We start from the raw sequence: 27318 nt of genomic DNA, 5'->3' as shown, positions 1-27318 counted from the left end.
GTTATACATCTGTCTATCTATAGTTTATAGAGTTTACAGATTATAGTGTCATGTTTTATATGCCTATAAATCCATCCTCCTAAGATTCAGACTGTACTGGTGTAATTCCAAACCTGGCTGAGCCTGCAGACTGTCACAAGTAAAAACGTGCTTTGATTAACGATCAGAACATTTTATAAGAAAATATCAATGCCAACAGTAGAAATATGGGCAAAGAATTTCATTTAGCTGTTAAATGATCTACTAGAACCATATTTTAAATGAATGATGTACAGTATATGAGTAATTCCTTCATTCTTATCCATAAAGTATGCTAAAGCACTCTTCTGACTGGTTTTATATACGTTAAATGTCCTGCTCGTATCTCTGTCTGTTTAACAGCAGTTAAACAGTGCTTGAAGAAAAACTATTTCTGACAAGGCCTAGTTTACTGTTCAGGTTGCAGTCTACATGCAGTATATAGCGTACGAGATCAGTTCTTGTGCTAAGCTAGAGTTACAAACTTATTAATGACCTCAAAGCTGCTTGTACAGAACTCTGCTCAAGCTAATGTCAACGGACAACGTCGGCATGTAAATCTCAAGCTGCTGAATGTTTGTCTCTGTTTGTCAGACTTCCAAAGACGGCCTAAAGAAGTCTCAGAGTCGATCCTTTATAAGCAACCTCAAGCAGAAGGTGAGAGAAATAACACGGTCGCCGTACCAATATACATTACAGTAATTAAAGTTTATCTCATTTTTTCCCCCGTTCCTGCTCACTTTTATGCTTTAGCTCATTCTCATTCTAACAAATTCTCTCACACACATATTCTCTAGAACTTATATACTCTCAATTCTCGGTTTAGTTGTGTTGTATTAAATTCAAAGTGACATTTATTTGACCTCAATTCAGTTTCATCCCATGGTGCTTTACTGGCATGGCAAGCAAAGGTACATTTATACTGCCAAACTTGGATAACAAAACATGCACATATTGATAAATAGAAAGTAACATTTTAAAGTATAGACCTGAAACTGAAAATATGTTATAAAATATACACATTGTGGTGAGAAGAGAAACTCGTCTACTTCAGCCTCGTTGCGTTTATACTCGAGCTCTTGCAAACGACTCCAACTCCAACTTTCCAACTTGTAGATTTCTAAAAAATTTTTCAAATTGTATTGCTATGGAGCTTAGTGGTGGTGACGCTGAAGTCATGCGGCCACCTAACTTTAGCTTTTTGCTTCTGCCAATTATATTTAGGCTTCAAAATTCACAGAAGTTGTGCTCGTTTGTGAATATTACCTTGATGAACAAAATATGTAAGAATCATAAACTTCTGTTTGTCACGGAGCTTATTTTCTGCAATAAAATCCAAAAGCCAATGGAAAATCTTATTGTATTTTGTCGAGGGAACCAGGGTCATTTTTGTAGCACTCTATTGTGTGTGTGTGTGTGTGTGTGTGTGTGTGTGTGTGTGTGTGTGGATATGAACTCTCCCTCTGATTGCAGTATTAGAGAATATCCTGTGCTGCTCCGTGTTCCTCTGAAATATGATAATTTTGCAATATTCAAGGATTCGGGGTATTTTTTTATTGTTACTTCTGATATCACATATTTTCATACGTTTTTGAAATTTAAGCACAACATATTAGTCAGAAAGTACTTCTTTCACATGACTGTGTAACTGGGGGTTGAGCGAGCAGCTGAGGGACCCAGTGAGTAATCGCTATTGATAAGTGTGGAACAGCTGCTAATGAAGTGCCAGTCATGCTGATCAGAGCACTCAGGCCTCCCAGTGCATGCATATTCTCTCCCAATTAGCTCTGAAAATGCCCTGAATAACACGGCCTCAAAATGGTACGGCGGTAGATTTAGAGATTATCTGGAGCCATAATTAGCTTGATATAAAAAAATCAAGTTATTTAAAGTTTGTTTAAATATTGTTATTAAGTAATTAATTGATATAATTATATTATAATTGGGGGCGCACGGTGGCTTAGTGGTTAGCACGTTCGCCTCACACCTCCAGGGTCGGGGGTTCGATTCACACCGTGGCCCTGTGTGTGCGGAGTTTGCATGTTCTCCTCGTGCTGCGGGGGTTTCCTCTGGGTACTCCGGTTTCCTCCCCCAGTCCAAAGACATGCATGGTAGGCTGATTGGCATGTCCAAAGTGTCCGTAGTGTATGAATGGGTGTGTGAATGTGTATGTGATTGTGCCCTGCGATGGATTGGCACCCTGTCCAGGGTGTACCGCGCCTTGTACCCGATGCTCCCTGGGATAGGCTCCAGGTTCCCCGCGACCCTGAAAAGGATAAGCGGTATAGAAGATGGATGGATCATTTAGCCTTTTTAGACCATTATTACACTGTCTCTCCTCTCACATTCCTCTCAGCTTCATACATTCTGCCTCATTTATAGTGCGGGATATGAATGATGTCACGTTACGGACGGTTGAGATGGATGTGAGTGCAGTAAAAGCTTTTAATAAGAGGCAGGCAGATAAATCCAAGACTACAGGCGATGAGCAAACAATTCAAACTAGGTGAGGCAAAACATGTAAATAAATAAATAAATAAATAAATAACAGGCGAGAAGTCAGAGGAAAAAAGTCTCGGTAAGGATCAGACAGCTAAACACTGAACAATACTTCTCACTGGACAATGCAGGCGTGACACATGAGGGAGACAACCAATGACAGAACATGGGTGGAGACAGGACATGGACCAAAACAAAAACACAGGTGGTAACACAACCTGGAAGCATGCTTTCATACTCCAGGCAGCTTAAGCACAATGAATTAACAAATGAATTTATTTAGGAGCCTTTACACAAGAAATGCTCGTGAAAATCCACTTTTTTGGCTTTGTACGAGAGTTCATGTAAATTTACGTATAAGGAACCACAATTGTTCAGCTTCAAACTGTATAACTGTCGCTGAGTTACTGTAATTTTACACACAGACTGCGCTGTCAAGTGTAATTCACTAATTTATTTCAATTACACACTCAGATTTAGTGAACATATTAAATTGATTAATAAGTTGGAAGAAATTAAAACAACAAAAAAATAAACCTAGCAGTTCAATTAGAACAAAAGTAATGGTACACTATGAAAGGAGGACGAGTTAGTGTGTGTATGGTAGCGTTGCAGTGGCTAAGCTGCATTACTGGAAGATTTAACACATGTCGTGATTAGTCATTTCGTCACTTTCAGCTGTGCCATGAACATGCTCATTTACAGCTGATTGACAGTGACACACATGAATTCAGATAAAATCAGGGTTAGCAAAACCGTTGCAATTGTAACAGGGATTTTTAGTTCGTTTGGTCTACAAACAGCTTTACTACAACTTTACTAAAAGTTTGATAGATGAGGCCCATTGCATATGTTTGTGTGTGTGTGTGTGTGTGTGTGTGTGTGTGAGAGAGATACTTTCTGAGGTGTCCTTGCCATTCCTTTCATCCCCTTATTACTTTCAACATTTGTGAAGGACATTAATTCATGCAAATCAGACACTTGCTGTGAGCCAGAGTAAACAGATACACACACACACACACACACACACACACACACACACACACACACACACACAAGGAGGAGCTCTGTTACCACTAGCACACATGATCTCTGATGACCATTTGAAAGATGTTTGTGTGTGTTTCCACAGAGGCACTCCAAATCAAGACTGAAATGTCAGAGCGTGGACACAGATGACGATGGACAGGAGACTGGAGGACAGTTCAACAGGTGCACTTTCATAGCTCCTTCAAGCTTGGCACTTCTGTCTGATTGGCTGTAATCCCAGCGAACCCTGGAGATGGGAGCTGGACACAAAATCAGTGTTTTGCAATGACCTTCTCAGTCTCCTTATTGAAAATCTGTGGTCTGAGTAGATGCACAAATCAAGGCAGAAAAAAAATACATTTAAAATTAAAATATTGTCCCAGGAGGACGGCCCAGGTTCCTCCACAATTGTCTCCAAGCTTGTCAGACATTGGAGGAAGAATCTCAGTGCTGTTATTGTCTCCTGGGGAGAGTCACTAGTTATTCATTTGGGGCACCAATAATTTTGAAACTTCACATTGTGTTGTAGTAACTAATAGGCTGTAATTATTTGATGTAACATGTCAAGAATAAAACATTTGGGGGCAAGCTTTTATAGGAAGATAATCAGAGACACAGAGGTGTGATGAAGCAGAATTACTTTTACATCATGAAGCTGATTATTGTCCTATAATAGAATGTCCAAAAGTGCTTTATTCCTCTTATACCACAGCAATTTGCCAACAATTTCATTTTTATATTGCTTACATTATAACAGTAATAAACAGTTGTTCATTCTCCAGCATCTATTTTTTTCTTTCTTATAAAGACAAAGAAAAAAAAAATGCAAAATTTGGCAGAATATTTGGCAAAATATTGCTAAGTCATGGTGTGTCAAACTGATTGGCTCTTACCCAAAAAGACTGAATGCTGTGGTAAAATCTAAAGGTGCTTTAACTAAATATTAGTTTAGGTGTGTACATTATTGTATTTTTATTTTTTTATGTTTTTCCCCTAAAATGATTCTTATTGTTTTTCACTTTAATTAATTTAAGGTTAAAATTTCACAATAAAGGTAGAAAAGGTTCTGACATGATTTATGTTGGTTTCAGTTTTTTCGACAACACAAAAACCTGGCATTTTAACAGGGGCGTGCAGACTTTTTTTCATATCTACTGTACCTGCGTCTTTTAATCCATTATATGGAGTGCCCACCATAAAAGTCTCTTTGAATGAGCTGCTTCTATAGAAACCATAACGTGTTAAAAATTAGCTCATTAATACAAGTATGCTTTGCAATGTGGGCGGGCCTATTGGTTACTGATTGAGTCTACTGTGACCAATCAAAATCAAGAACTCAAATGTGTTGTGGTACAAAGATAATTTAGTGTGTCACACGACACGTATTGTATCAGAAGAGAGCAGCTCACACTCCCCACACTGGCAGTTCCTGAGAATAGTGTTAAGTGGAACGGATACTGGATCACATAAGCCCAAGGCCATTAGTGTATTAAGCGAATGTGCTTTGCATTATGAGTTTCTGGCCATGCTTAATGGCACACATTAACAAAATGAGTTAAGTCATTTGTAAAGAAACTGCAAGCTGTTTGTGATTGGGAAACTAGATTTTATAGACTTGGCAGCCTAAGGAGTTGATGTGGTGAAATCTCAACAATTTAGCCTTCCATAAACTCACACTGGATTAGTTACAGAGGTTAAATTAAGATCCATGAAGTGTGAAGAGTATTCCTTCTAAACATGAGGGTGGACTACTGTTCAACAAATGTATATAATAAATCAAGAAAAATAAATAAATACATACATTTTCTGAAGTATAATAGAAGTGCGGTATGGCTGCATACTTGCAAATTAGCAACTATTTGCAACAACTGAACTTCATGAATGTTAATTTTTTGGAATTACTTCTGATGACATATCAGAAAAGAGAAACATACCAACAGTGATCTAGGCAAGGTGAGAGGAATAGCACGCAAGGAAGATTTGAGTTTTAGTATCTAGTATGTTGTAATTTAGAGTGACTCACAGCATGATTTATCACATTAGTTAATTAAATGTTTTTCAATATTGTATTAGAAATTATTTACATTATTGTATAGTAGTATTATCTTGCCTCTGCTAACAACTACATAAATGAAAGTTGCTAAAAGCTCCACTTCACCATGGGAGCATGTACATGCTGGCCTTTACTGGTAGTACTCGAAAGACAGTGTGTGTATCCATGTACATTCTCATTTCCTTCTTTATGTGTGTGTGTGTGTGTAGGGGTGGTCGGAGGAGGAAAACAATAAAGCTAAGCCGAGACCTGTCTGATTTGGTCATCTTTACCAATTCTGTGGTGTCTCAGGAGTGTCTGGATGAGGGTGAGAGCATGCACACATGCACGCACACAATGCTTTTTTGTTGTTGTATTCACTAAGAAAAACTCTTTTAGGAAAAACATTGTCACATATGTCCTAGCGTCATTGTTATTAAATAAGATATGACTGAGAATTGGCAGCTGAGTGATAACTGCTTATAGTAAATAAAACGCTGTTGTTCCTTTGTTGTTTTCTATATCATCTATGTTTCCATATAATCTTTTTAAAGGCCCTGTTGTTAACGTACTGTCATTCAGCGAGACACGGGCACAACAGCTGGCGCACCACCGGTCCGAACGCTTTCTGAACTTTAACCAGCGGCAGCTCTCACGAATTTACCCCTCTGCCTACCGCATTGACTCCAGCAACTTTAACCCCCAGACATACTGGAACGTGGGCTGCCAACTGGGTGAGGGCCGGTGTTCACACTTACACACCAGTGTTCTGGTATTGGAAAAATGCAGTTCAACATGACATGATTTACCCCTGTTTTAATGCAAATAGTTGCAAAATGATGCCATGCAATTTAATGTTATACAAACTGAAAGTTACTTCACCTGACCTGACAAGCACAAAGGCCACACCTCCTCCACCGGAACTGATAGGCACAAAAGGCCATGCAAATTAATAAGAAATCAGAAATATTACATATAATTATGAAGTTATTTACAGCTAAAATACATATTAGGTGAGAAATCAAGGCTAATTTGTGATTCAAGACATGTTTATTATGAAATATTTTGTAAATTGAGAAATGTTAGACTTGATTTTATTGGAATAATCTAGATCTCCTCTAACTACAAAGACCAAAATCATTATCACTCTAATTAGACTCGCAACACACCACATATTTATGGCTTTATATATAGACTTGTCACTAACACTGCCCATGAGTCTTTAATTTACAACCTTGACGAGTTTACTCTCCTTTAATAAAGCACTCGTTTAAGAGAACCATTTGGATCAGAGAGCAAACAATTAATACATTCCATCATTTTGTTTGGTCTGTGGCGAAAATAATGATTAAACTCTAATAAAACATAAGAAACTCCAGGGATTCAATAACTTTTGACTGGCAATATACTGTATATACAGGCTAATATATATTTTCATATTAGACCCTTCCTAGTAATATTATTATAGTAATAGTATAGCTGTCAGGACATTGGGCAGGCTTTAACACAAACCTCTCAGGTTTCCAGCCTCAGCTGTGTTGCGGTTCTCTGAATGATGTGATAAGCAGTTTATGAAGCCACATAATTGTTCTCTGAACTGCATATTGTCTTCAGTCACCCTGCTTTAATGAGTCTTTTTTGTTTGAGCACAGATACACTTGATTAGCATTATCTGTTTTCTTTCCCCAAGTGGCCCTGAACTATCAGACAGAAGGCCGAATGATGCAGCTAAACAGGGCGAAGTTCATGGTGAATGGAGGAAGTGGCTACGTCTTGAAACCTCCACCCATGTGCAAAGGTATGAACAAATGTCTAGTTCAGCCATGAAACTCTATCTGCACGCTGATTGGTTACGTCGACGTGGATACAGCCTATCAACCACGCTCGTCCATCTACGTAGCTTTTTTATTATACAGACTAACTCTTCGCTTATGGACACGCAACGAAATTTCACATCCTACTCTCCTCCTCCCCAGCACCACCATATAGATCTGCTATGTGGGTGGGCTCTTCCTACACTACTCTTTGCAGCATCATCATGGTTCTCTACAACTATATGTCTTTTCATGCTTATCAGAACAAGTATTCGTACTCGCTCAGCAGCAGCTGCAGCCACGTAGCGGATCTAGTCCGTCGAGACCAAACCTACTTAAGATCCAGTTCCATCAATAAAAGCTGTTAATCTCATTTTGAGAGTTGTCACAGCGTAATATATTCTAACTGATCTCCTCCAGCTTTGAATCAGTGTTAACCGTGTTACAGATTTGCGTTCAGGCATGTGAAATCGCAAAATTGCCACTCTGTTTTAGTTCATTTGATATTATTTAGTTTAAGACAGCTATTCACACTTACAGTAGTTGAATTTGATCAGCCAAATCATGTTTGATGTCTGATGTTTGCTTCTTCGGGTTTGCATGCTTCACGAAGATTAATGTAGCTTACAAGTAGTAAAATATTATCTCAGTGAGTTTTTTTCTTTTTAATATTCGAATCTCGTGTTTTAATAAAGGATATTGTAAGATAACAAAAAGTCTGTATTTAGAAATTCAAAGTAGATTATCATTTTTACAGCTTCAAGATTTCTAATACAATTCCACCTTCAAACTTTGGGAGGCAGAATCATATTAAAGACAATTTTATCACACGGCAGTAAGGGGAAAAAAAAGTATATTTCCCCTTATAATATTCCAGTGTTCCACTTATTCATATTTATAGTTATAGGATGACACACAACAGAGCGTGTTGTTATATTAAATTATCAATGACAAAGTGGTATGATGTGGGAGCAGAGTTACTTTTACCATCCTGAAGTTGACTATTTTCTTATTCCTCTTATACCACAGCAATTTACCAATGTTTATCATTTTTACTTCTATATAGTTACATTTAATGTTCTGGAACAGCTACAAAACAAGTTATTTTCTGTTGTCACTTACATTATAGTACATATAAACTATTGATTTATCACCAGCTTCGCTTTTCCCTCTCTCGTGAAGTTTAAAAAAAAAAAAAAGTCGTGTTATGGAGAAACCCGAAAGTGTAAAGCTAAATGTGTTGGAAAGCTAAATGTTACAGCTTTAGCTCCAACTGTTGCAAAGTGATCACACTGGAGACTCTTCCATAGATGTTAATTAAAAAATATATTTGTTTACAGAAACTTTCACCAAATCCTATGTACAGTGAGGGAAAAAAGTATTTGATCCCCTGCTGATTTTATACGTTTGCCCACTGACAAAGAAATGATCAGTCTATAATTTTAATGGTAGATTTATTTGAACAGTGAGAGACAGAATAACAACAAAAAAATCCAGAAAAACGCATGTCAAAAATGTTATAAATTGATTTGCATTTTAATGAGGGAAATAAGTATTTGACCCCCTCTCAATCAGAAAGATTTCTGGCTCGCAGGTGTCTCTTATACAGGTAACGAGCTGAGATTAGGAGCACACTCTTAAAGGGAGTGCTCCTAATCTCAGCTTGTTACCTGTATAAAAGACACCTGTCCACAGAAGCAATCAATCAATCAGATTCCAAACTCTCCACCATGGCCAAGACCAAAGAGCTCTCCAAGGATGTCAGGGACAAGACTGTAGACCTACACAAGTCTGGAATGGGCTACAAGACCATTGCCAAGCAGCTTGGTGAGAAGGGGACAACAGTTGGTGCGATTATTCGCAAATGGAAGAAAAACAAAAGAACTCAATGTAAGTTTTTGTTATAGAAGTGATAACTTATTAGAACGAGGGCCATAATATAAACCTTGTAGCCCAAACTGCCATCACAACTGCCGATGAACCGGATGCAGTTGAGGCAAAGATTTACAAAAATGATTTTTTAAGGACTTCTATTACTTGTAAGCAACTTTAGCCATGTGCAAAACTAAAGATGCAAACATTAGATATCAAAAAGGCCATGGCTGACTACATTTTGGGTAATTGTGTAAATCTGAATTTTGCTCGTTTTGTCTCTTAATGCATTCCAGGATCCTTTAATCCGTACAGCGATGACCCTCTTCCGGCATATCCTAAAAAACAGCTGGTGCTGAAAATCATCAGCGGGCAACAGCTCCCTAAACCACCTGACTCCATGCTGGGTGATCGAGGGGAGGTCAGCTCACCAACATCACGTTACCCATAATTCACAGTCGCACAAGTGGTATGCCTAAAAATGTATGTGATTTCCTTTTCTTTTTCATCTCAGATTATTGATCCTTTTGTGGAGGTGGAGATCATTGGTCTTCCAGTGGACTGCTGTAAAGAACAGACCCGGGTTGTTGATGATAATGGTAAAATAATGTTTTTTTTTTTTTTTTTTAAACATTTCTGGCAGAACCTACTGTCACCAAGTACAAAAAGAAGTACGATTCCATCTGGACTAAAAAAAAATACATGATTCTGATTTTACTTATTAATATTGTGGTCAATGATTGATTAATTTGCACTTGTGAAACATATATATGTATATATATATATATATATATATATATATATATATATATATATATATATATATATATATATATTTATATATATATATTTATATTTATATACACTTAATTAATTGATTAATTTATTTTCATGTTACTTTTTGTGATCACATGATTATACATATTCACATGATCTGTACTTTTTTGGCTTCAGTACCCCATTTCAATTTTCTTTTAAGCCGAGAATCCATTTACTGGACTAGATTATTATTATTATTATTATTATTATTATTATTATTTTTAAATTTTAAACTGCAACAAAAATAATATAAAGCATATGATTTACAAGAAACATTGTATTTAATTAACATAGTGGGACATTTAACGTCATGTAAACTGGACTGTTATCGCACATTTTTGCTTTTTCTAGTGTACAGTAAAGGTTTTATGGATAAATATATCGATACAAACCTTGTTTCTCCACCTGAGCTGAATTCAAATAGTCCGTGCTGAGTTGATTTGACCCGAGGAGCTGGGCTGATGTGTCGGGGTGAGGGAGGGGTACATTGATTCAACTGTCAGGGAAATTGACCTAGCCACTAACGAAGCAGTTAGGTTACACAAAACTACCCCAAAACTACTCAAGACTGTTAATTAACTGTCAGTTAAATTACCCAAAAGGCTGAACCCAGCGTTTGGGTAGAAAAATAGCATTTTTTAGAGTGTAATCAGAATCTCAGTGAATTGCAGCTACTGGGATTATCAGTGATAATGGACTTTATTTATGTCATAGGCTGAGTGTCTAGGATATACATTGTTTTACATGGTTGTGTATGTGTGTTCAGTAAGGTATACATTTGTGTATTTTACTATCTTACTGTGTGCATCTTTATGTAGGTTTTAACCCAGTATGGGAGGAAACCCTATCGTTCACTCTGCACATGCCTGAGATTGCATTAGTACGCTTTCTAGTATGGGATCATGATCCTATTGGGCGAGACTTTGTGGGCCAGAGGACAGTCGCATTCACCAGCCTCATGCCAGGTAAGAGAAGCAAACTCAAGCCTCTTCTGCACCAATGTGATAACACCACCATGCCGTAGTACACTTACCTAAGACAGGAGTCTGGTGGCATGGCAGGTTGTTGGAAACAGAGAGTCAGTTTAGAATGCCATCTTTCCCTTTACTCGAGAGAAACAAATCCCACTAGGTGAGAGACAACAAGAACAACTGTGTATGGATTTGGCTATGTGTAAGACAGGATGAAATGTTCTTTTAAATGGATGCTGTGGTGTCAAGGAGGAGTGTGTGTGAGAAGTAACAGGACATTTTGTACTGGCAGGTAATAACGTGTACCTGAAAAACACTTCCTCACTTCTAGGTTGTGAAATGTAGATTGCATTATTAGTTAGTGTTTGGCTGGTATTTTAAGTACTCTTCAATCAAAATCTAACACAGGATGGAGCATAGCGTGTACTTTTGTCATTCATTTAACAACAGGTGTTATGACTAAGCAGCTTTACGGAAGTAGATTTAGATATATGTATATTTAGATATATTTATAAGTAAGCCAGAGGTGACAGTGGTGAGGAAAAACCTCCTGAGACAAAATGATGAAGAAACTTTGAGAGGAACCAGTCTCATAAAGGAACACATTCTCTTCTGGGTGACCCCAGATAGTGAGATTATCAATCATTACAGTATACAAGTGTAGGAGAGTAAAGACAAACAAATCTACAGAATTTGAATTTGGTCTCCAGATTATCCAAAGCAAGAATGACATTTAAACTGTTTTTTGGGAAGTTTAAATATTTGACTAGAAATCTTGAGCAACCTCAGTCTCTTGCTCGTTCTACCATGTTACAGGTTATAGACACGTCTATCTGGAGGGGATGATGGAGGCATCCATCTTTGTCCATATCTCAGTGCATGAAATCTATGGCAAGGTGAGTTCATGACCCATATCTCCAAGTTGCCTTCCCTGGTCTATCATTTTCTTTCATCTGAATATCATAACTACCATTCTTTACCTTTAACACTACATGTTTAACAAATTCTATCTAGATTTTAACACAACATTATCTCGCTGCTGGTTGGTGTCCAACTGGTGACAGGTGGTTTTAGTTTTCGCCAGAATTTGTTGAGGTTTAATTAAAAAGCCACGTGATAGCTGAGTTAGCCATTCTGTCATCCAAGCTGTCATTTCTTTAACAACACAGTTATCACTATAAAGCAACAACAATAATAACGAATTTATAAATGATCAAACAATCTAATTTAAGAGTATATAAATGAATTTAGAATTGAATTACATGTTAACCGAGAAGTAGAAGTTAGAAGTAAAAGTATCACTTAACTGAAAAGTTAGTTTGGACACATAAAAAATAGACCTATTCATGAAAATCTTATATAATGAATAATATCTTAATAGCATTATACCATAGCTTTGTCGAATTCTTGAATCTGATTAGTCAGATAGTCTTGATTAATTTTCCTTAACAGCAGTACTGACAGGGACATGATCTAAGATTAATCATAAATGGATTCAAAACATGTAATTTAACAAAGAACAATCATTAATATGGTAAAAGTTTCTATGTGGAGATATTTACTTAACATTTATGGAAGGAGTCTTTTTTGTCAGCACTTTGTTTTTTTTGTCATGAAAGTCTTTAGGACAGAGGAGTTAATACTCTCCAACATATTTTTTTTTTGTCTTATTAACTTTAAGAGTGAGAAAAAAAATAGCTGTTTTGGGAAATGTTGCGGGAAAGTGTAAACTAACTTGTTTCACGGATGTTCCACAACAATATATAGATTAAAATGGATAAACAATAAACAGTAAAAAAGTACGGCATGATTTTAACTGTTAACAAATTGCTTTGGTGTAAAAGGAAGTTGGGTTGAGTTGTTATAGAAAAATAATCAACCTCCGGATGGTAACAATACGTCTGCTTCATCACACCACCCCATCATGTTTTATTTCTTACTTATACAATACATAATATGTCAATCGAGTCATAGCTGTGAAATTCCATCTCAGGCCGATTGAATATGTCAACATAAACAAAAATTGTCATTTTAATGTTCACTGTTAATATATTAAGCAGCTTGGGCTTTGTTTGTGCCATCTGTTACTTTTCTACTTTCCAGTGGAGTCCCCTAGTCCTCAATCCCAGCTATACAATATTGCACTTTCTAGGAGCCAACAAGGTACCATAAGTGTACTGAGTGTACTGCATGACACTGCATGATACTACACACTGCATTGTTCCATGTGTGAGCTCTGCTGTCATGTCTTAATTCTTATTGCGTCTGTTATGTAGTACAAACCTAGACTAAATCTACAGCATTCGATTTTAGTTGCCTGATGTGTGTTAAAACGTGACGAGTGGCTTGTTTGTGAGTGTATTCTGGCGCCATCTGTGGGTCATGGAGAGTAGCTTAAAAAAAACAGAGAATTTGAAGTTAATTCTCTGTTCAAGTTCTCTAATTAAACATTCTTGTCATCGCTAAAGCACAAAGCCTCATAACTTTTCCCAAATGATGAAAATGTTTGCCTTTTGAATTTTATCATCAGAACCTGTGTGATGTTATTGCATTTGTGTCCAGCTGTACTTTTTAGTGTGTGTGTGTGTATGTGCGTATTTAAATACTATAGGTTTAATAATCTGCATATATGCATATTATCCACCTCATGTTTAATGATTATTAATAATCTTTGCCTTGTGTTCTTCCCCTCAGGGTCGTCAGTTACGGGGTTTTCGGGGTCTGTTCAGCAAGGGCTCCAAGTCTTCTGTGGACACACAATTTGGTATTCTACCACGTAAACGCTCTTTAAGTAACCACCTGCTACGCAGGACGGCTAGTGCTCCTGCCAAGGGACGCAAGAAGACTAAAATGGTACTGTCCGAAACCTCACTGGACAAGGAGGAAAGCAGCAATGGGGATCTCAAACAACCAGCTATAGAGAAGACAGTGGGTCCCAGGATGGGCCTCCAGCACCGGCCGGCCTCCATGCCTCTGGAGAGGCTCCTACAGGGTCGGCTTACTGTGTCCTCCTCTGAAAACGACGGACCTGACACTGGTGCCAGCACTATAATTGGTGAGCTTAATAACCAATGTCCAGGCACGGACTGATATCTTATCAATTTATATTTATTTTTTGAAAATATATGTTAATTCTTGCACACACACACACACACACACACACACACACACACAAGGCTTTCTCCCCCATGTACTGAACCCACAGGGGTGTCAAATCTTATCTGCAAAGGGACCGCATGGATGCACGTTTTTATTACAGCCGAACAGGAGCAACAACTGATAGTTGATTGAAGGCCATTAATCAATGAATCCATTCATTCATTCATTCATTTGTTTGCTTTCAGTAATGGCTTTATCCTGGTCAGATTTGAAGTGGTCAGGCTTTGCAGATAAGATTGGACTAAAGCACCTCAAAAGTGTAGCAAACACCATGTAGACTTACTGTGCAAACCGAACTCCACATTTAGACACATCAACAGTTACACTCAATACCCTATCATGCTCCTTAATCGCTTTAAATAATTTATCTCAAATTTAATTCTCCCTAACTTGGTGAATTAGCCATCAAGGACGCATAAACTTAAAAAAGAGAAAGTACAAATATTCTAGAGTCACCACTTCTTATAGATCGAAAAGTCATGTTCAGGCAATAGCTGATACCAAACCAGTCACAGAAAATAGGCGGTTTATTACAACTGATGAAGCATACAGTATTTCTCTTTAATTATGTTTCACTTTGAAAATGTCAAACATTTGTTGAAACATTTTTTCTCAAATGTTATAATTTTTGATAATGTCTAACTTTTCTTCCACATTCTAATTTATTATTATTTTTATTTATTTATTTATTTATTTTTTACAACTGCTTGTTGTAAAAAAGGCACGCCTTTCCTCCTCATTACTTTAACTTGCTTTTGTCTTGTTCTGTCTTTACTATTGTTCCTCTTTATAGTAGAAAACTGACTAGGAAACCCCACAGGTAATCGACAAACCTTACTATGGTTGCCTCATCTAAAACATCTGTAATACACGTTTCCACTGATGTCATTTTTATTTCTTGATGTTAAAGAAAGTATTTCTGTGACGTTTGCTTTATGGAATAAGAGCTATATCAGATCATGTTGTCTGATCATTGGTTATTTTGGAAACACAATGAAAATAACTAGAAAAATGGATGTTGTCTACATAGTCTCTTTCTCAAACCCTCCTCTCACGGTCCTACGTGGTGGCACATTCCATTTGTCCTTGTGAACAGAGTGGATTGTGTTGAGTTTGGTGTTATTGAAGTTTTGCAAATTTCAGCGACAACTGCTGACACTTTATCCTTTATCTCCCACAGATTTATTTTTGGAGAAGACAAGATCTGCGTCTGTGGATCTCCTTATTGAAACTGAAGTCCCTGATGACAATACTCACCGTACACAACAGTGGAGAACCACAGAGTATGTAGAAACAGATGAAACGTCCTACTTCGTTATAGGAGGATGTGGTGAAACTAGCACTGATGTCCTTACAGAACCCCTCAGGCATAGTTTGACCGTGCAAACCAAAACTCCTTCTCAAAGGCCCACAGAAGGTCATTCGAGTCTCTTGGATCAACCCGACTGTCTTGTTAATTTGCAGACGGAGATCCACCAATGTGAAGCTCCTAAATGTCACAAAACATCCAAAGCAGCTTCACATCCTTTCTCTTCCTCTTCAGCCACCAATGCCATATCTCCCCTTCTACCCACATTGCATCAGTCTAACCATCAGGATCAGAAGTCACTTCAGGACAGTGCTCTCTCTCACCTCATTGATGCTGTGTCCCTAGGTAATGAGTATGACACATGTGGGTCCATATCAGCTCTTATTAATCAGTTTGAAGTTACTGCTGAACAGAATAACTTAAATTTGGGGTCCCAACCCCCTCACTTGTCTGTTCCACCAATGAACAACCAACTATTCAGCACCCCACAAAAAATTATCCAAGACTTGTCTCAACAGCATGTTGAAAAAGACCTCCCTTGTAGTCCTGAAACCACTGAATCAACTGTCTTCACAATTCTAGATGAGCAAGTGCTTTCTCCTGTTTCTGCGTATGACATTCCTGAAAAGACTATCTGCAAAAACTTAGATAAATTGGAGTGTATGTCCCCAGGTGGCAGCAACGGTTCCCCTCTTACCAAGATATCTTTTGGAGGAACAGTAGAAAAAAATGGGGGATGGGAATTTCATAGAGATAAAAGCTACAAGCCCCAGTGCCAGTCCTCTGAGTTTTCAAAAAACTGGGAATACGGTTGTTACAAAGACATTTCGATAAACAGCACAGCCTCAGAGCGTTTCCTTATCTGTCATGACTCTGCTAACAGCAGCTTGATGGAGGTGGAGGTCAATGTGGATGGAGAACCTTTGGACACAACTTTGACTCTAGTACCATCACGTCATGAGTCAGTACAGAATTCTCTTTATTTACCCACCTCAGCGAGCAAACTTTCATATAAACCCACGGAGTCATCTTTGTTCCATAGTTCATCCCCACACGAGCCTTTTGTCTCCAGCACTCATCAGCACGACTGCCCAACCAACCAGTCCCAGACAAAGCATTGTAACAGAAGTAATGATACCATATCCAGACATTTTAAGCCTGGTAGGTACAATGGGGTCACTCATAGCAACAGGCACTGTCAGACAAGGAACAAGAATGGTATGATTTTCAAGACACAGCACTTCCAGAATGGGTTTTCTTCCTCAGAATGTCTTTTAAGGACTCAAGACATCAACTCTCAACCACAGAATTGCTCCTACATGCCTTGGTCTGATTGTAATATGATCTATAGCTCTGTGGAACACAGAGATACCTTTGTTCCACCAAAGCAATCTTCTAAGTCCTTGCAACAAAACCAGGCTTTGAAACCTACCCATTCTGAGATATACAAAGGGATCTACCTTGTTGGATCTCCAGTCCCAACAGCTCCAAGTCCATGTAAGTCCAAGAGCTTGGGTGACTTAACATCTGAGGATATCTCATGCAACTTCCAGAGCAAATACAAAGTCATCAGTCGCAGCTTCATCACTCCAGCCATGCGAGACCAGAAATGGATGTGTGGCCAGGCCAATCAGCAACAGGCTTCAGATCCCCTGACAGAGCAGCTTCGCAAACTGGTGACTTTAGATGAGGTGGACTCCCACTCCATTACCCATCAATTGCAACCTACCCCAAAGTCTCTCTCAGTGTTCCCACCAGTGCCATTGAATTCTGTCATTTCCTCAGAGGACTCGAATGACCCTCCTCCATTCCTGTCACGAAAGCTTTCCTCACGTAGTCAGAGTCGTGTCCGTCACATAGCCAATCGTGCCCGCGAAAAGCAGCAGGAAGCACTCAAATTACGACCTGCAGGGGGTACTCCTGATGTGGTCCTCCGCAATAAGGCAGTCTCTTCTCAAAATCCCCTCATCAATAGGCATTCCACTGGTTCATATATTGCTGGGTACTTGGAGCAGGTAGGGATGGAGGACCGTGGCCTGCCTGAGGGATCCTGCAGGACACTTTGCTATGGGTACCATGATCAGTATTATGCTGATGACTCTGTGATCCCTGATAATCCCAGTCCTCCCTCTGAGCCTGAGGTCTACTTCCTTCTAAGGCTTTGAAGTTATCTTCCTGATTTGCCTGTATACAAACCTGCTGCCACTGTGGCTTTCCTTCCAGTTTTTAAATACTTCTCAGACCACAAGGCTGTACTTGTGCTTTCAGAATACATACTACCAGCTCCCCTTCAGTGAAAAATAATGTACTCTTAAGCACAAGTACAGATAAAAAAAAATAAAAAATCTAAATCAAAGCTTCCAGTATTGTGTAAATATTGCCATATATCCTGGACAAGCAAGTTTCTGTCTTAGATGCACTACACCAAATTAGTCCAAGTCAAGCTTTTAAATGTTGTTTGCAATATGTATTGTAGAAATAACAAGTTTAATGATGGTTGTTTTCTTAAGCCATTTCTCTTTTGGTGTTTTGGTCTTTTGTTTGTCTCTTTTTAAATGGTTATTAATTGATTAGAGGGGCTTCCATTCTGAAATATATAATTTGTTCATGTTTCTTGTATCTCTTTTTGTTATTTGTCTATGGTGTTTGTATATATATTGACATATTTGCCAAATTTGCCCTTATTTACGGCCCTATGGGTTTTAAATTCGAAAATATGTGTTGTTACAGCATGTGAACTGTGGACATATTCAGCATGACTATGCACAGATAATAAGTAGACGTGTCTGTGCCCTGTTTACGTAAAACTTTGACTCCTTTCCAGTGCAAGAAAAAATACCTGCATATGTGGTTTTGCTTACTCTTTCTTTTAGGCATGAATTCATTGATTATAAAAACTACTTCAGTTGCAAGGAAAAAAACCCTGTGAGGTTAAAGTTTTTATTTTTGTAATTGTTTTGATACAGATAGCAAAAAAAAAAAAAAAGACACTTGAGGGTCTGATTATTTTCTTTCTTTTAAAAAGGAAAAACATTTCACAATACTAGCACAACTAGCTTGAGACAGTTACATGTATGGGTTATTAATTGAAGAAGTTGTATTTTTACTTTTCTGCGTTAAAGGGCATTCAATTTTTCTTTTTATTTTTGCTCATGAAATGCTCCTGAGCATTTTCTTACCAATGCAATAAAGTAATGTTTGTCATTAAATGAATCAGTGTGTTTCAATTCAATTGTATTTGTATGGTGCTTTTAAAATTGGACATAGTCACGAAGCAGCTTTACAGTCACGTAACTTAACTAGACCTAGCTACTGTAATAAAGAGTACAGGTTTGTGGTTTTATTAAAAAAAAAAAAAACACAATGTAGCAGAGAAACAAAGGAGCTAGGCAATACTCTGAAATGTGGATCGAGCAAAAGGTCAGTTCATTGCCAAGAAAGCATAAACTAGACATTAAATCAATAAACGTGAAGCAGTCATGATGAAGGCTTGGGAAAGATCACAGACAAGACTCTGGAGTGGGACTTTGCAAAGTAATGCTTGGTGTACTATTGAAATACTGTTCATCTTCAAGCATATTATTCACTACCCTTAAAGAAAATTCAGACAAACGACACATGAATAATCACGTGACGTTTACATACAGTTAGTGGTGTTATATTCAACTCACATGTGAATGTAGGGCTTCAAGTGGTTTTATTTTCACGTGAGTTTTTCACATAGTTTAGACATAGTTCAAATTCACTTGTATGGCATATGTTCTTTTTTCATGTGATTACATATTACTCACATAATCACATGTGAAGTTATGTAGATACAATAGCGATGAATGTACATCTGGATCTCCCAACATGCCCTGGGAGATTAAGAGGTCAAGTATTATGAAGACTTTCTAAGGGCAACCTTAAAAACCCAATCACTTTCTGAATCCCCGTGCATCGCCGCTCAACTGTATTAATTGCTAATTGTTAACTCAGTTATCTTTAATTCTTGGGCCCAGGAGAACGAGATGTTATTTGGAACCTCTTGGAACACTTTAGTCCATGTTTTTGTTTTGTCATCTCTTAGGACTTTGTGGGTATTAGAAATAGCTAGAGAAACTGTGTGCAGCCAGAGGAAGGCAGAGCAGTGAAGCTACACCATACCCCATGACTGCTGTAGTCCTTTCTCCCTGCCTTACCCTGCTGGCATTATTACTCTGGGTAGTGGGTGAGGATGTGGTGGGGAAATATCAGGAGGAGAGATGTGTGTACCTGGACCATGCACAGCATCTCGATACTGTGGGTCTCTCTCAGGATGGAGATGTGGTCATCGGTGCACTCATCAATTTCTATGTGCTGCCACCGACCTTTGACATGAGCTTCACCAAAGAACCGTACCTGCAGTCCTGCTCCGAGTGAGTTGCTGCCTCTTAATTCTCTCTCCAATGTCTTCCCAAATTTAAAAAAAAAAAATAAAAGTGACAAATTTTTGTCTGTAGAACAACCATAAAAACTTTTGTTTTTTAAACCAGCACAACAATCGACCATATAAAGACTTAAATTCCAGTGTGCATTTGGCATCTGATTGCCTTTGCAGGACACTATCTGTATCTGATTTAGATAAACATGTTGTGATTTAAATCTCTGCAATGTAGTTCATAATATTCCTAGTGCACTATTTAAAATGAAGACTTTATAAATTGTGAAAATCCAGCACATGGAAATTATAAACTACAAACTTCACATTTTATGAAATATATTATATATTTGAAAGTTTTTTTGTTTGTTTGTTTGAATGTTTTTACATACTTGTATGAGATATATGTTCTTGTTTTTATGTGTTTCAGTAAGGACCAACCTAAATAATAGTATTTTTGCTACCTGGCATCACTTATGTCTTAACACTTAAAAATCCATCCATCCATCCATCCATCCATCCATCCATCTTCTACCACTTACTCCCTTTTCAGGGTCACGGGCACTTAAAAATCTTTCGGTATTTTATATCTACATGACTAAAGCTGAGTTCATTTTATTTGTAAGCTTTTAATTGTGTGGAATTCTTTGCAGTACAGTATATACATTTAGCTTCACTTTAATATACATGAGATCGTTATAACTAAAAACCTTAACAAATACTAAAAATATAGCTTAATATATTAAATAAAAAGTGTTAATGCTGTACCACATTTAAAAAATCTCTCTCTCTCTCTCTCTCTCTCTCTCTCTCTCTATACATACATACATATAAATATATATATATATATATATATATATATATATATATATATATATATATATATATATATATATATATAGACATGCTTCTGCTCTGAGTGTCACCCACTGCAGGATTTTTAAAATCTCATCCAGCTATTAACTCTCTTTGCTTGTCTGCTCAGATTTCAGGAGAGTCCTGTGCAGTGGGCTCAGGCTGTTGTCTTTGCTGTGGAGGAGATTAACAGAAATCCTTCTTTGCTCCCGGGGTTGCGACTGGGCTACCGTATCATGGATACCTGCACACGCTATCCTCATAGCCTGAGAGCGGTCATGTCCATGATCAGTGGGGGGAACGGCACTTGTGAGACCACCCGACCTGCCAAACTTATCATTGGAGACTCTGCTTCCACACAATGTATTATTCTGTCCAGAGTTCTGAGCCCACTACGTGTACCAATGGTGAGTGCCATGCAGAGCAAAACAAGAATACAAGTTTATAAGGGTATCTGTCAAATACCATAAATGTAAATGAATAAACAGACAACATGCTACTCTATAGAGAGAACATTGAGCACTCTAGGACAAACCAGCTGTGCTTCACTGTTCCCTATAGGCCCTTGAAACACAGCCATGGGGGTCAATGATTTTACAATTTTATTACAGTGGTGGAAATCACTAGGCACCACTAGCAAAGTTATTATATTTAATATTGAGTTCCTGTACAGTACTGTATGCAAGTAAGAAACCACACTTTTGATTTCACTCAAATTGGCATTCAATATTTATTGTTAATGATTTGATGGCAAACAACAACAATGTTAAAATATGCAGTAAATTGAATCCACTTTCAGTCAAACAGCCATACAGTACTTATTGATGCAGATCAATGTTAAAGTTCAATATTACAAATAAAATATATACAGATTTCATACTGTTTTTTAAATTGTTGAAGACCTTTGTATGATTTTCTGCTAAAAATTTTTTCCCTGTGATAATTGTTCATTATTGTTATTCTTATTAAATCGCACAAAGGCACTGAATGTACAGAAAGGGCTATTTGATTTGTAATGAAAGGTTGGTCTCTGACCATTTTACAGAACTGTAAATAATTCATTGAATTGAATGTGTTTAAGGAAAGCTTCTATAATGATAAGGTAAGGTAAAGAGTGTAGATATCTCTCTGTCTGTTTCTCTGTCTCTGTCAAGCTGTGCATGTTACTCATGCTGCCTGATGGGATGCATTATCCTGACTCTGTCTGCCCTTTGGTCTTGCCTGGCACATCCTGGCGCTCTGCATCTGTCAGAGCTTCCCTCATTTGGGAATCACTTGCATGGATAGCCTGAATCATTTTCATGGATAAAGATTGCTGTGGGTGGTCCCATATGTTACCCTAATGATTACACTCATCAAAAAAAGCTTATGCCCAAGTCTCACCTGTTCTTCAGTGGAGCTTCACTTGGATATTGGATCCAAGTCAGTGATGTCCAGAATTGTAATGCAATTTTTTTTTTTTTCCATTTTTCTTTATTTTTTCCCTGTAACATTTTCAATAATTCACATAAGACCAGGGGCAGTTGAATGATACTTAAATGGCTCAGTTGACAGCAGTATTAGATCAAATTGTGGATTGATGCTGTGTAAAACTTTTTGAGTTTCAAAACATTTTTTGTAAATGTTGGCAGCACATCAGATAATATGTTGTATATCTGAGAATATGAATGTATTTGAGCAATTTTACTTTGTCATTAAGCTAAATATACTGACTTTTGTTGATAGTTTTGATCATCATGTTCAATTATGTTGGGAATATCTTCTGTTTATCCCTCAGATCAGCTACCTGGCTACATGTGTGTGTCTCAGTAACAGAAGAGAATATCCCAATTTCTTTCGCACCATCCCCAGTGACATGTATCAGGCTCGTACCATGGCCCAGATGGCCAAACGATTCGGTTGGACCTGGGTTGGTGCTGTGGTGGCAGACAATGACTATGGACTCCAAGCAGTGCAGGCATTTCAGGAGGAGACGAAAGGTACCGGCATCTGCCTAGCTTTTGTCAGCACTCTTCTCCGTGAGAGATTGGCAAAAGACGTCGACCGTGCTGTGAAGATGGTGCAGAGCTCATCTGCTCGTGTGATTATGGTATTTGCTTGGTATATGGATGTAGAAGTGTTCCTCACTGAGCTGGTTCGCAGAAACGTCACAGACCGACAGTTCCTTGCCAGTGAGATCTGGAGTACCAGTAGCCTTCTCTTGAGCAACCCTGAGCTCTACACCATTGCTCAAGGCACACTGGGAGTGGCTGTTAGGAGTGCACCTATTCCTGGATTTGAGAAACACCTACAAGAGCTCCATCCCTCCCGGTATCCTCGAGACACAATACTGAGAGAGTTATGGGAGAGGACGTTTGGCTGCAGCCCAGTCCAGAACAACATGGTAGCATCTCAGAGTGGCTTACCACTGTGCAGTGGGAAGGAGAGCCTAAAGGGGGTTCAGAATAGTGTTACAGATGTCTCCAACTTAAGAGCCACTTATAACGTGTATCTGGCTGTTTATGCAGCTGCATATGCACTCCACTCTCTGCTGTCCTGCACTGCACCTAACAGTTCTGACCCCACGATGACCCCAGGCTGCTCATCACCAGACATCATCACTACACAACAGGTAAGATGTGTTATTTATAACAAAATTTGATATAATTTATTTCATTTTTAAGTTTATATCAGCATTTTATTCATGATGCTTCATTTATAATACAGGTGAAAGTCATTAGTGATACGTCTATTTGGATTTCAACATTCAATTGAGTGCTGTTATAGGTCTGTCCTCCATCAGTTGTATGATGACAATGTTAATTATTTTCCTGTCCTGAAATACACTGTAAAACTGGATAAGTTCATTTAACTCAAAAAATTTGAGGAAACTAATTACCTCAAAAATTTTACGTTGATAAATCAATTTCTTTAAGCCAAATACACTTAAATATAACAAAAATTTAACTCAAGCTTGTTATATTGAAGTGTATTTGGCTTAAAGAAATTGATTTATCAACTTAAAAATTTTGAGGTAATTAGTTTCCTCAAATTTTTTGAGTTAAATTAACTTATCTGGTTTTACAGTGTACTATTACCCTTATACCATCGCAATTTTCCACATTTTTAAGCTATTAATGAAAGAAGCATAATGCTTTTATAGTTTTAGATGTTTTGCATCATCTTCAAGGCAAGTTAGTTCCTGTTATCATTTACATTATAACAACTATAAACTATTTTTCCCCTCACCTGCCTCCTATCTTTTCCATCTTACTAAGAGTTTCTAAGATAATAAGACATATATTTATAATAAATATAAATGGAAAGGAATAAGAATTTAATAATAATAATAATAATAATAATAATAATAATAATAATAATAAGAAGAAGAAGAAGAAGAAGAAGAAGAAGAAGAAGAAGAAGAAGGCAGAAAATACAGCTTGTTACAGACAAACCAGAAAGTTTAAAATGTAAAAGCTTTAGAAAAAAAATTATATGCTATCCAATATGTGGCAGTCCTTCTAGCTCACTCTCCTCCTGTCCTCCTAGCTCTTAGAGCAGCTTAAGCTGCTCAATTTCACAACACAGCTGGGAGAGAAGTTTTATTTTCAAGATGGGGAAATTCCAGCTGTTTATGACATAGTGAATTGGCAGAGAGGTCCTGGAGGAACCTTGCAGTATGTCCTCATTGGCCGACTGGAGGGTTCTAACCTCATCATTAAGGAATCTGCCATCAGCTGGCCAGGAAACTCTAACAAGGTAAATCATCTGTGGCTGCCACAGTGCTACCTCACAGTTTCAGTGTCTGATCCTGACTTACTGTCTATGTGGTGTTTCAAATGTTATCCCCTTGATTGCAGGGGTTTTCTCCAGGTTCTTTGAGAAACCCTGCCAGTAGTTGAATATATACACCATACTCTCTGTGTGAGTGAGTGAGTGAGTGAGTGAGTGAGTGATTGAGTGATTGAGTGAGCATGATCCCATTTGATAGACTTGCGATGAAATATATTTATAATATTGCTTAAGAACTTTTTGGTGTAGAGACTTCTTTTAAATTGCATTCTGACAGATACAGTATTGGTGGCTTTACAAGAACATATACACAATTGCAAATGCACTTGTAGCTTCACAATTTTCAGTAAAATGAAATACATTTTTGTTTATTTTTTTGTTTTGCATTATAAACTAGCACTCCACAAAGTTTTCATAGTTTTTTATATTATTTGTTGTTTAATTTTTAAGGCCCACAGCATTCAAATAATTTTGTACAATCAGATGTTTTGTTATTCAGTCCCCACACTAATCATAAATTCATTCATCAACAGGGCTGTGTGCATCATCAACCTATATGTGCTGGAAATTATATAAAACTAAAAAAAAAATGTTTATTGACAGTTTAACAGGCTGAAAATAGGCAAAGGGTAAAATGCATCATAAAAATCTAAAGTGCGTACAACTTTGACTTGATTTCTAAATGCCTTTTTTCTCTGATCAATTAGGTGCCTGTCTCTGTGTGCACCGCTGAATGCCCCCAAGGCACACGCAAAGCTATAAGGAAGGGCCTGCCAGTTTGCTGCTTTGACTGCTTGCCCTGCGCTGAAGGCGAATTCAGCAATGTCACAGGTCCCTTTAGCACTATAGAAAGCTCCTAAAAATGAAATACAGTGCACATCATCTTCATAGAAAGGCAGAACATGTCAAATGTCAACTTTACCATGGACGTTCCCTATAACATTCAATGAAATTGTTTTCATTATCTTCTGTGTTGTTGTAATTTGTCAGAAGGTGTTTCTATAATAATACTTTTAATAATAAGTATATGCTAACGTGCTCCTTCTAATATGTCACTATATTAACAACCTTACATAGTAACAAGGACTTGCATGGTGGACTCTCCACATAAAAATATAAAAAATGTGTAAGTAGTGACAAAAATTCTATAAAGAGCTGTTCATTGAACATTTATGCAAGGAGTCTCCAGTATCAGTTCTTTGTAACGGTTCTTTGCTTCTCAGCAATGTAGCATTTGTCTTTATTAAAAAGAGAGGCTGGTGAGGTATTGACTGTTTTTAGTTGCTATAAAGAAAATGTCATAATAGGACCTAACCTCATTTGCATACATTGTACAACATTAAACACAATCTTTAATAAAAAAAAAAAAAAAGCCATCATTGGAAAATGATGAATGGGATGTGCTAAATGTTTTTATTTATTTATTTATTTATTTATTTATTTATTTATTTATTTAAAAAATCTCTTTTACAGGCTCACTACAATGTTATCATTGCCCACCGGAATTCTGGTCCAACAGTCTCAGGACTGCATGTGTACCACGTGAGGTTGAGTACCTCTCCTTCAGTGAGTCCATGGGCATCACCTTGATGACTGTTGCTGTGTGTGGTGCCATGACGACAGCAGCTGTGGGTGTGGTTTTTGTGTACTACAGGCAGACTCCTATCGTCAAGGCCAACAACTCTGAGCTCAGCTTCCTGCTCTTGCTGTCACTCAAACTCTGCTTCCTGTGCTCACTGGTGTTTGTGGGTCAGCCCTCATTATGGTCATGCAGGCTACAGCAAGCAGCGTTTGGGATCAGTTTTGTTCTCTGCATCTCATGCATCCTGGTCAAAACCATTGTGGTTCTGGTTGCATTTCGTTCAGCTAGACCTGGATCTGCATCACTTATGAAGTGGTTTGGACCAGGCCAGCAAAGAGGAAGTGTTCTGTTCTTCACCTGTATTCAGGTGATTATCTGTGCTGTATGGTTGTCCCTCAGCCCCCCCCTTCCTCACCGCAACTTAAGCATTCAAGGGTCAAAGATCATCTTAGAGTGCATGGTGGGGTCAGTGACAGGATTTTCTCTGGTTTTAGGCTACATTGGACTGTTAGCTGCCATCTGCTTCCTTCTGGCCTTCTTTGCCCGGAAGCTTCCAGATAATTTTAACGAAGCCAAATTTATCACTTTTAGCATGTTGATCTTCTGTGCTGTGTGGATCACATTTGTTCCAGCATATGTCAGCTCTCCTGGGAAGTACAGTGTCGCTGTAGAGATATTTGCCATCCTAGCTTCTAGTTTTGGTCTCCTGATATGTATATTTGCCCCAAAATGTTACATTATTTTACTTAAGCCAGAAAACAACACCAAGAAATTCCTCATGGCGAAAACACAATAGAGAACAGATATTAACAGCATCTGTGCTATAGTCAATGCGATTTCATTAATAATGAAAAAAATGTTCATCAGTCATAGTACTAATTTTAAGTGACTAAATATTTCAAATGATACTTTTAGATAGCCCCAGAGTGTGTTGGTGGAAATATTAAAATCTTGCTAGTTAATATTTAATAAATTGTATATGTTCCTCCACATAAAGTTCATGTAAACTGTTTCTACTGTTTATAATTGCTAATAAATAAAAGTCATTTAGAGCCTTGCTCAGATCCAGTTAATTAATCAGGCTCAGATTAATTTGTGTGTGTGTGTACGTGTGTGTGAATGTGTAAGTACTGCTAAATGTGGGTGCTAATTTAAAAATATGTTAAACATTTAAAAAAAACAAAAAAAC

At 37.7% G+C, this 27318-nt stretch overlaps 2 protein-coding genes across 2 annotated transcripts in view; both read left to right on the top strand.

Annotated features, from left to right (window-relative positions):
* Positions 1–18735, top strand: part of plch1 (phospholipase C, eta 1) — a 54678-nt gene extending 35943 nt beyond the window's left edge. The window contains exons 12-23 of the mRNA XM_053678183.1: positions 613–675; positions 3650–3729; positions 5809–5906; positions 6133–6312; positions 7269–7376; positions 9561–9685; positions 9779–9863; positions 10902–11048; positions 11871–11950; positions 13158–13217; positions 13749–14109; positions 15394–18735. Of these exons, the coding sequence (XP_053534158.1) occupies positions 613–675; positions 3650–3729; positions 5809–5906; positions 6133–6312; positions 7269–7376; positions 9561–9685; positions 9779–9863; positions 10902–11048; positions 11871–11950; positions 13158–13217; positions 13749–14109; positions 15394–17687 (3681 nt within the window). The 3' untranslated portion in view covers positions 17688–18735. The remainder of the gene's footprint in view (positions 1–612; positions 676–3649; positions 3730–5808; positions 5907–6132; positions 6313–7268; positions 7377–9560; positions 9686–9778; positions 9864–10901; positions 11049–11870; positions 11951–13157; positions 13218–13748; positions 14110–15393) is intronic.
* Positions 18736–19671: 936 nt separating this feature from the next.
* Positions 19672–27176, top strand: LOC108264138 (extracellular calcium-sensing receptor-like). The gene is made up of 6 exons (XM_017465442.3): positions 19672–19919; positions 20907–21183; positions 22554–23387; positions 24305–24514; positions 25255–25378; positions 26021–27176. Exons 1-6 carry the CDS (start codon positions 19672–19674, stop codon positions 26923–26925), a joined length of 2598 nt encoding a protein of 865 aa, XP_017320931.1. The 3' UTR covers positions 26926–27176.
* The last annotated feature ends 142 nt before the right edge of the window (positions 27177–27318 follow it).

The sequence above is a fragment of the Ictalurus punctatus genome, chromosome 4, assembly GCF_001660625.3.
Source record: "Ictalurus punctatus breed USDA103 chromosome 4, Coco_2.0, whole genome shotgun sequence".
In the NCBI taxonomy this organism is placed as follows: Eukaryota; Metazoa; Chordata; class Actinopteri; order Siluriformes; family Ictaluridae; genus Ictalurus; species Ictalurus punctatus.
The sequence above is the reverse complement of the archived record's forward strand: the minus strand, read 5'-3'. Positions and strand labels throughout refer to the sequence as shown.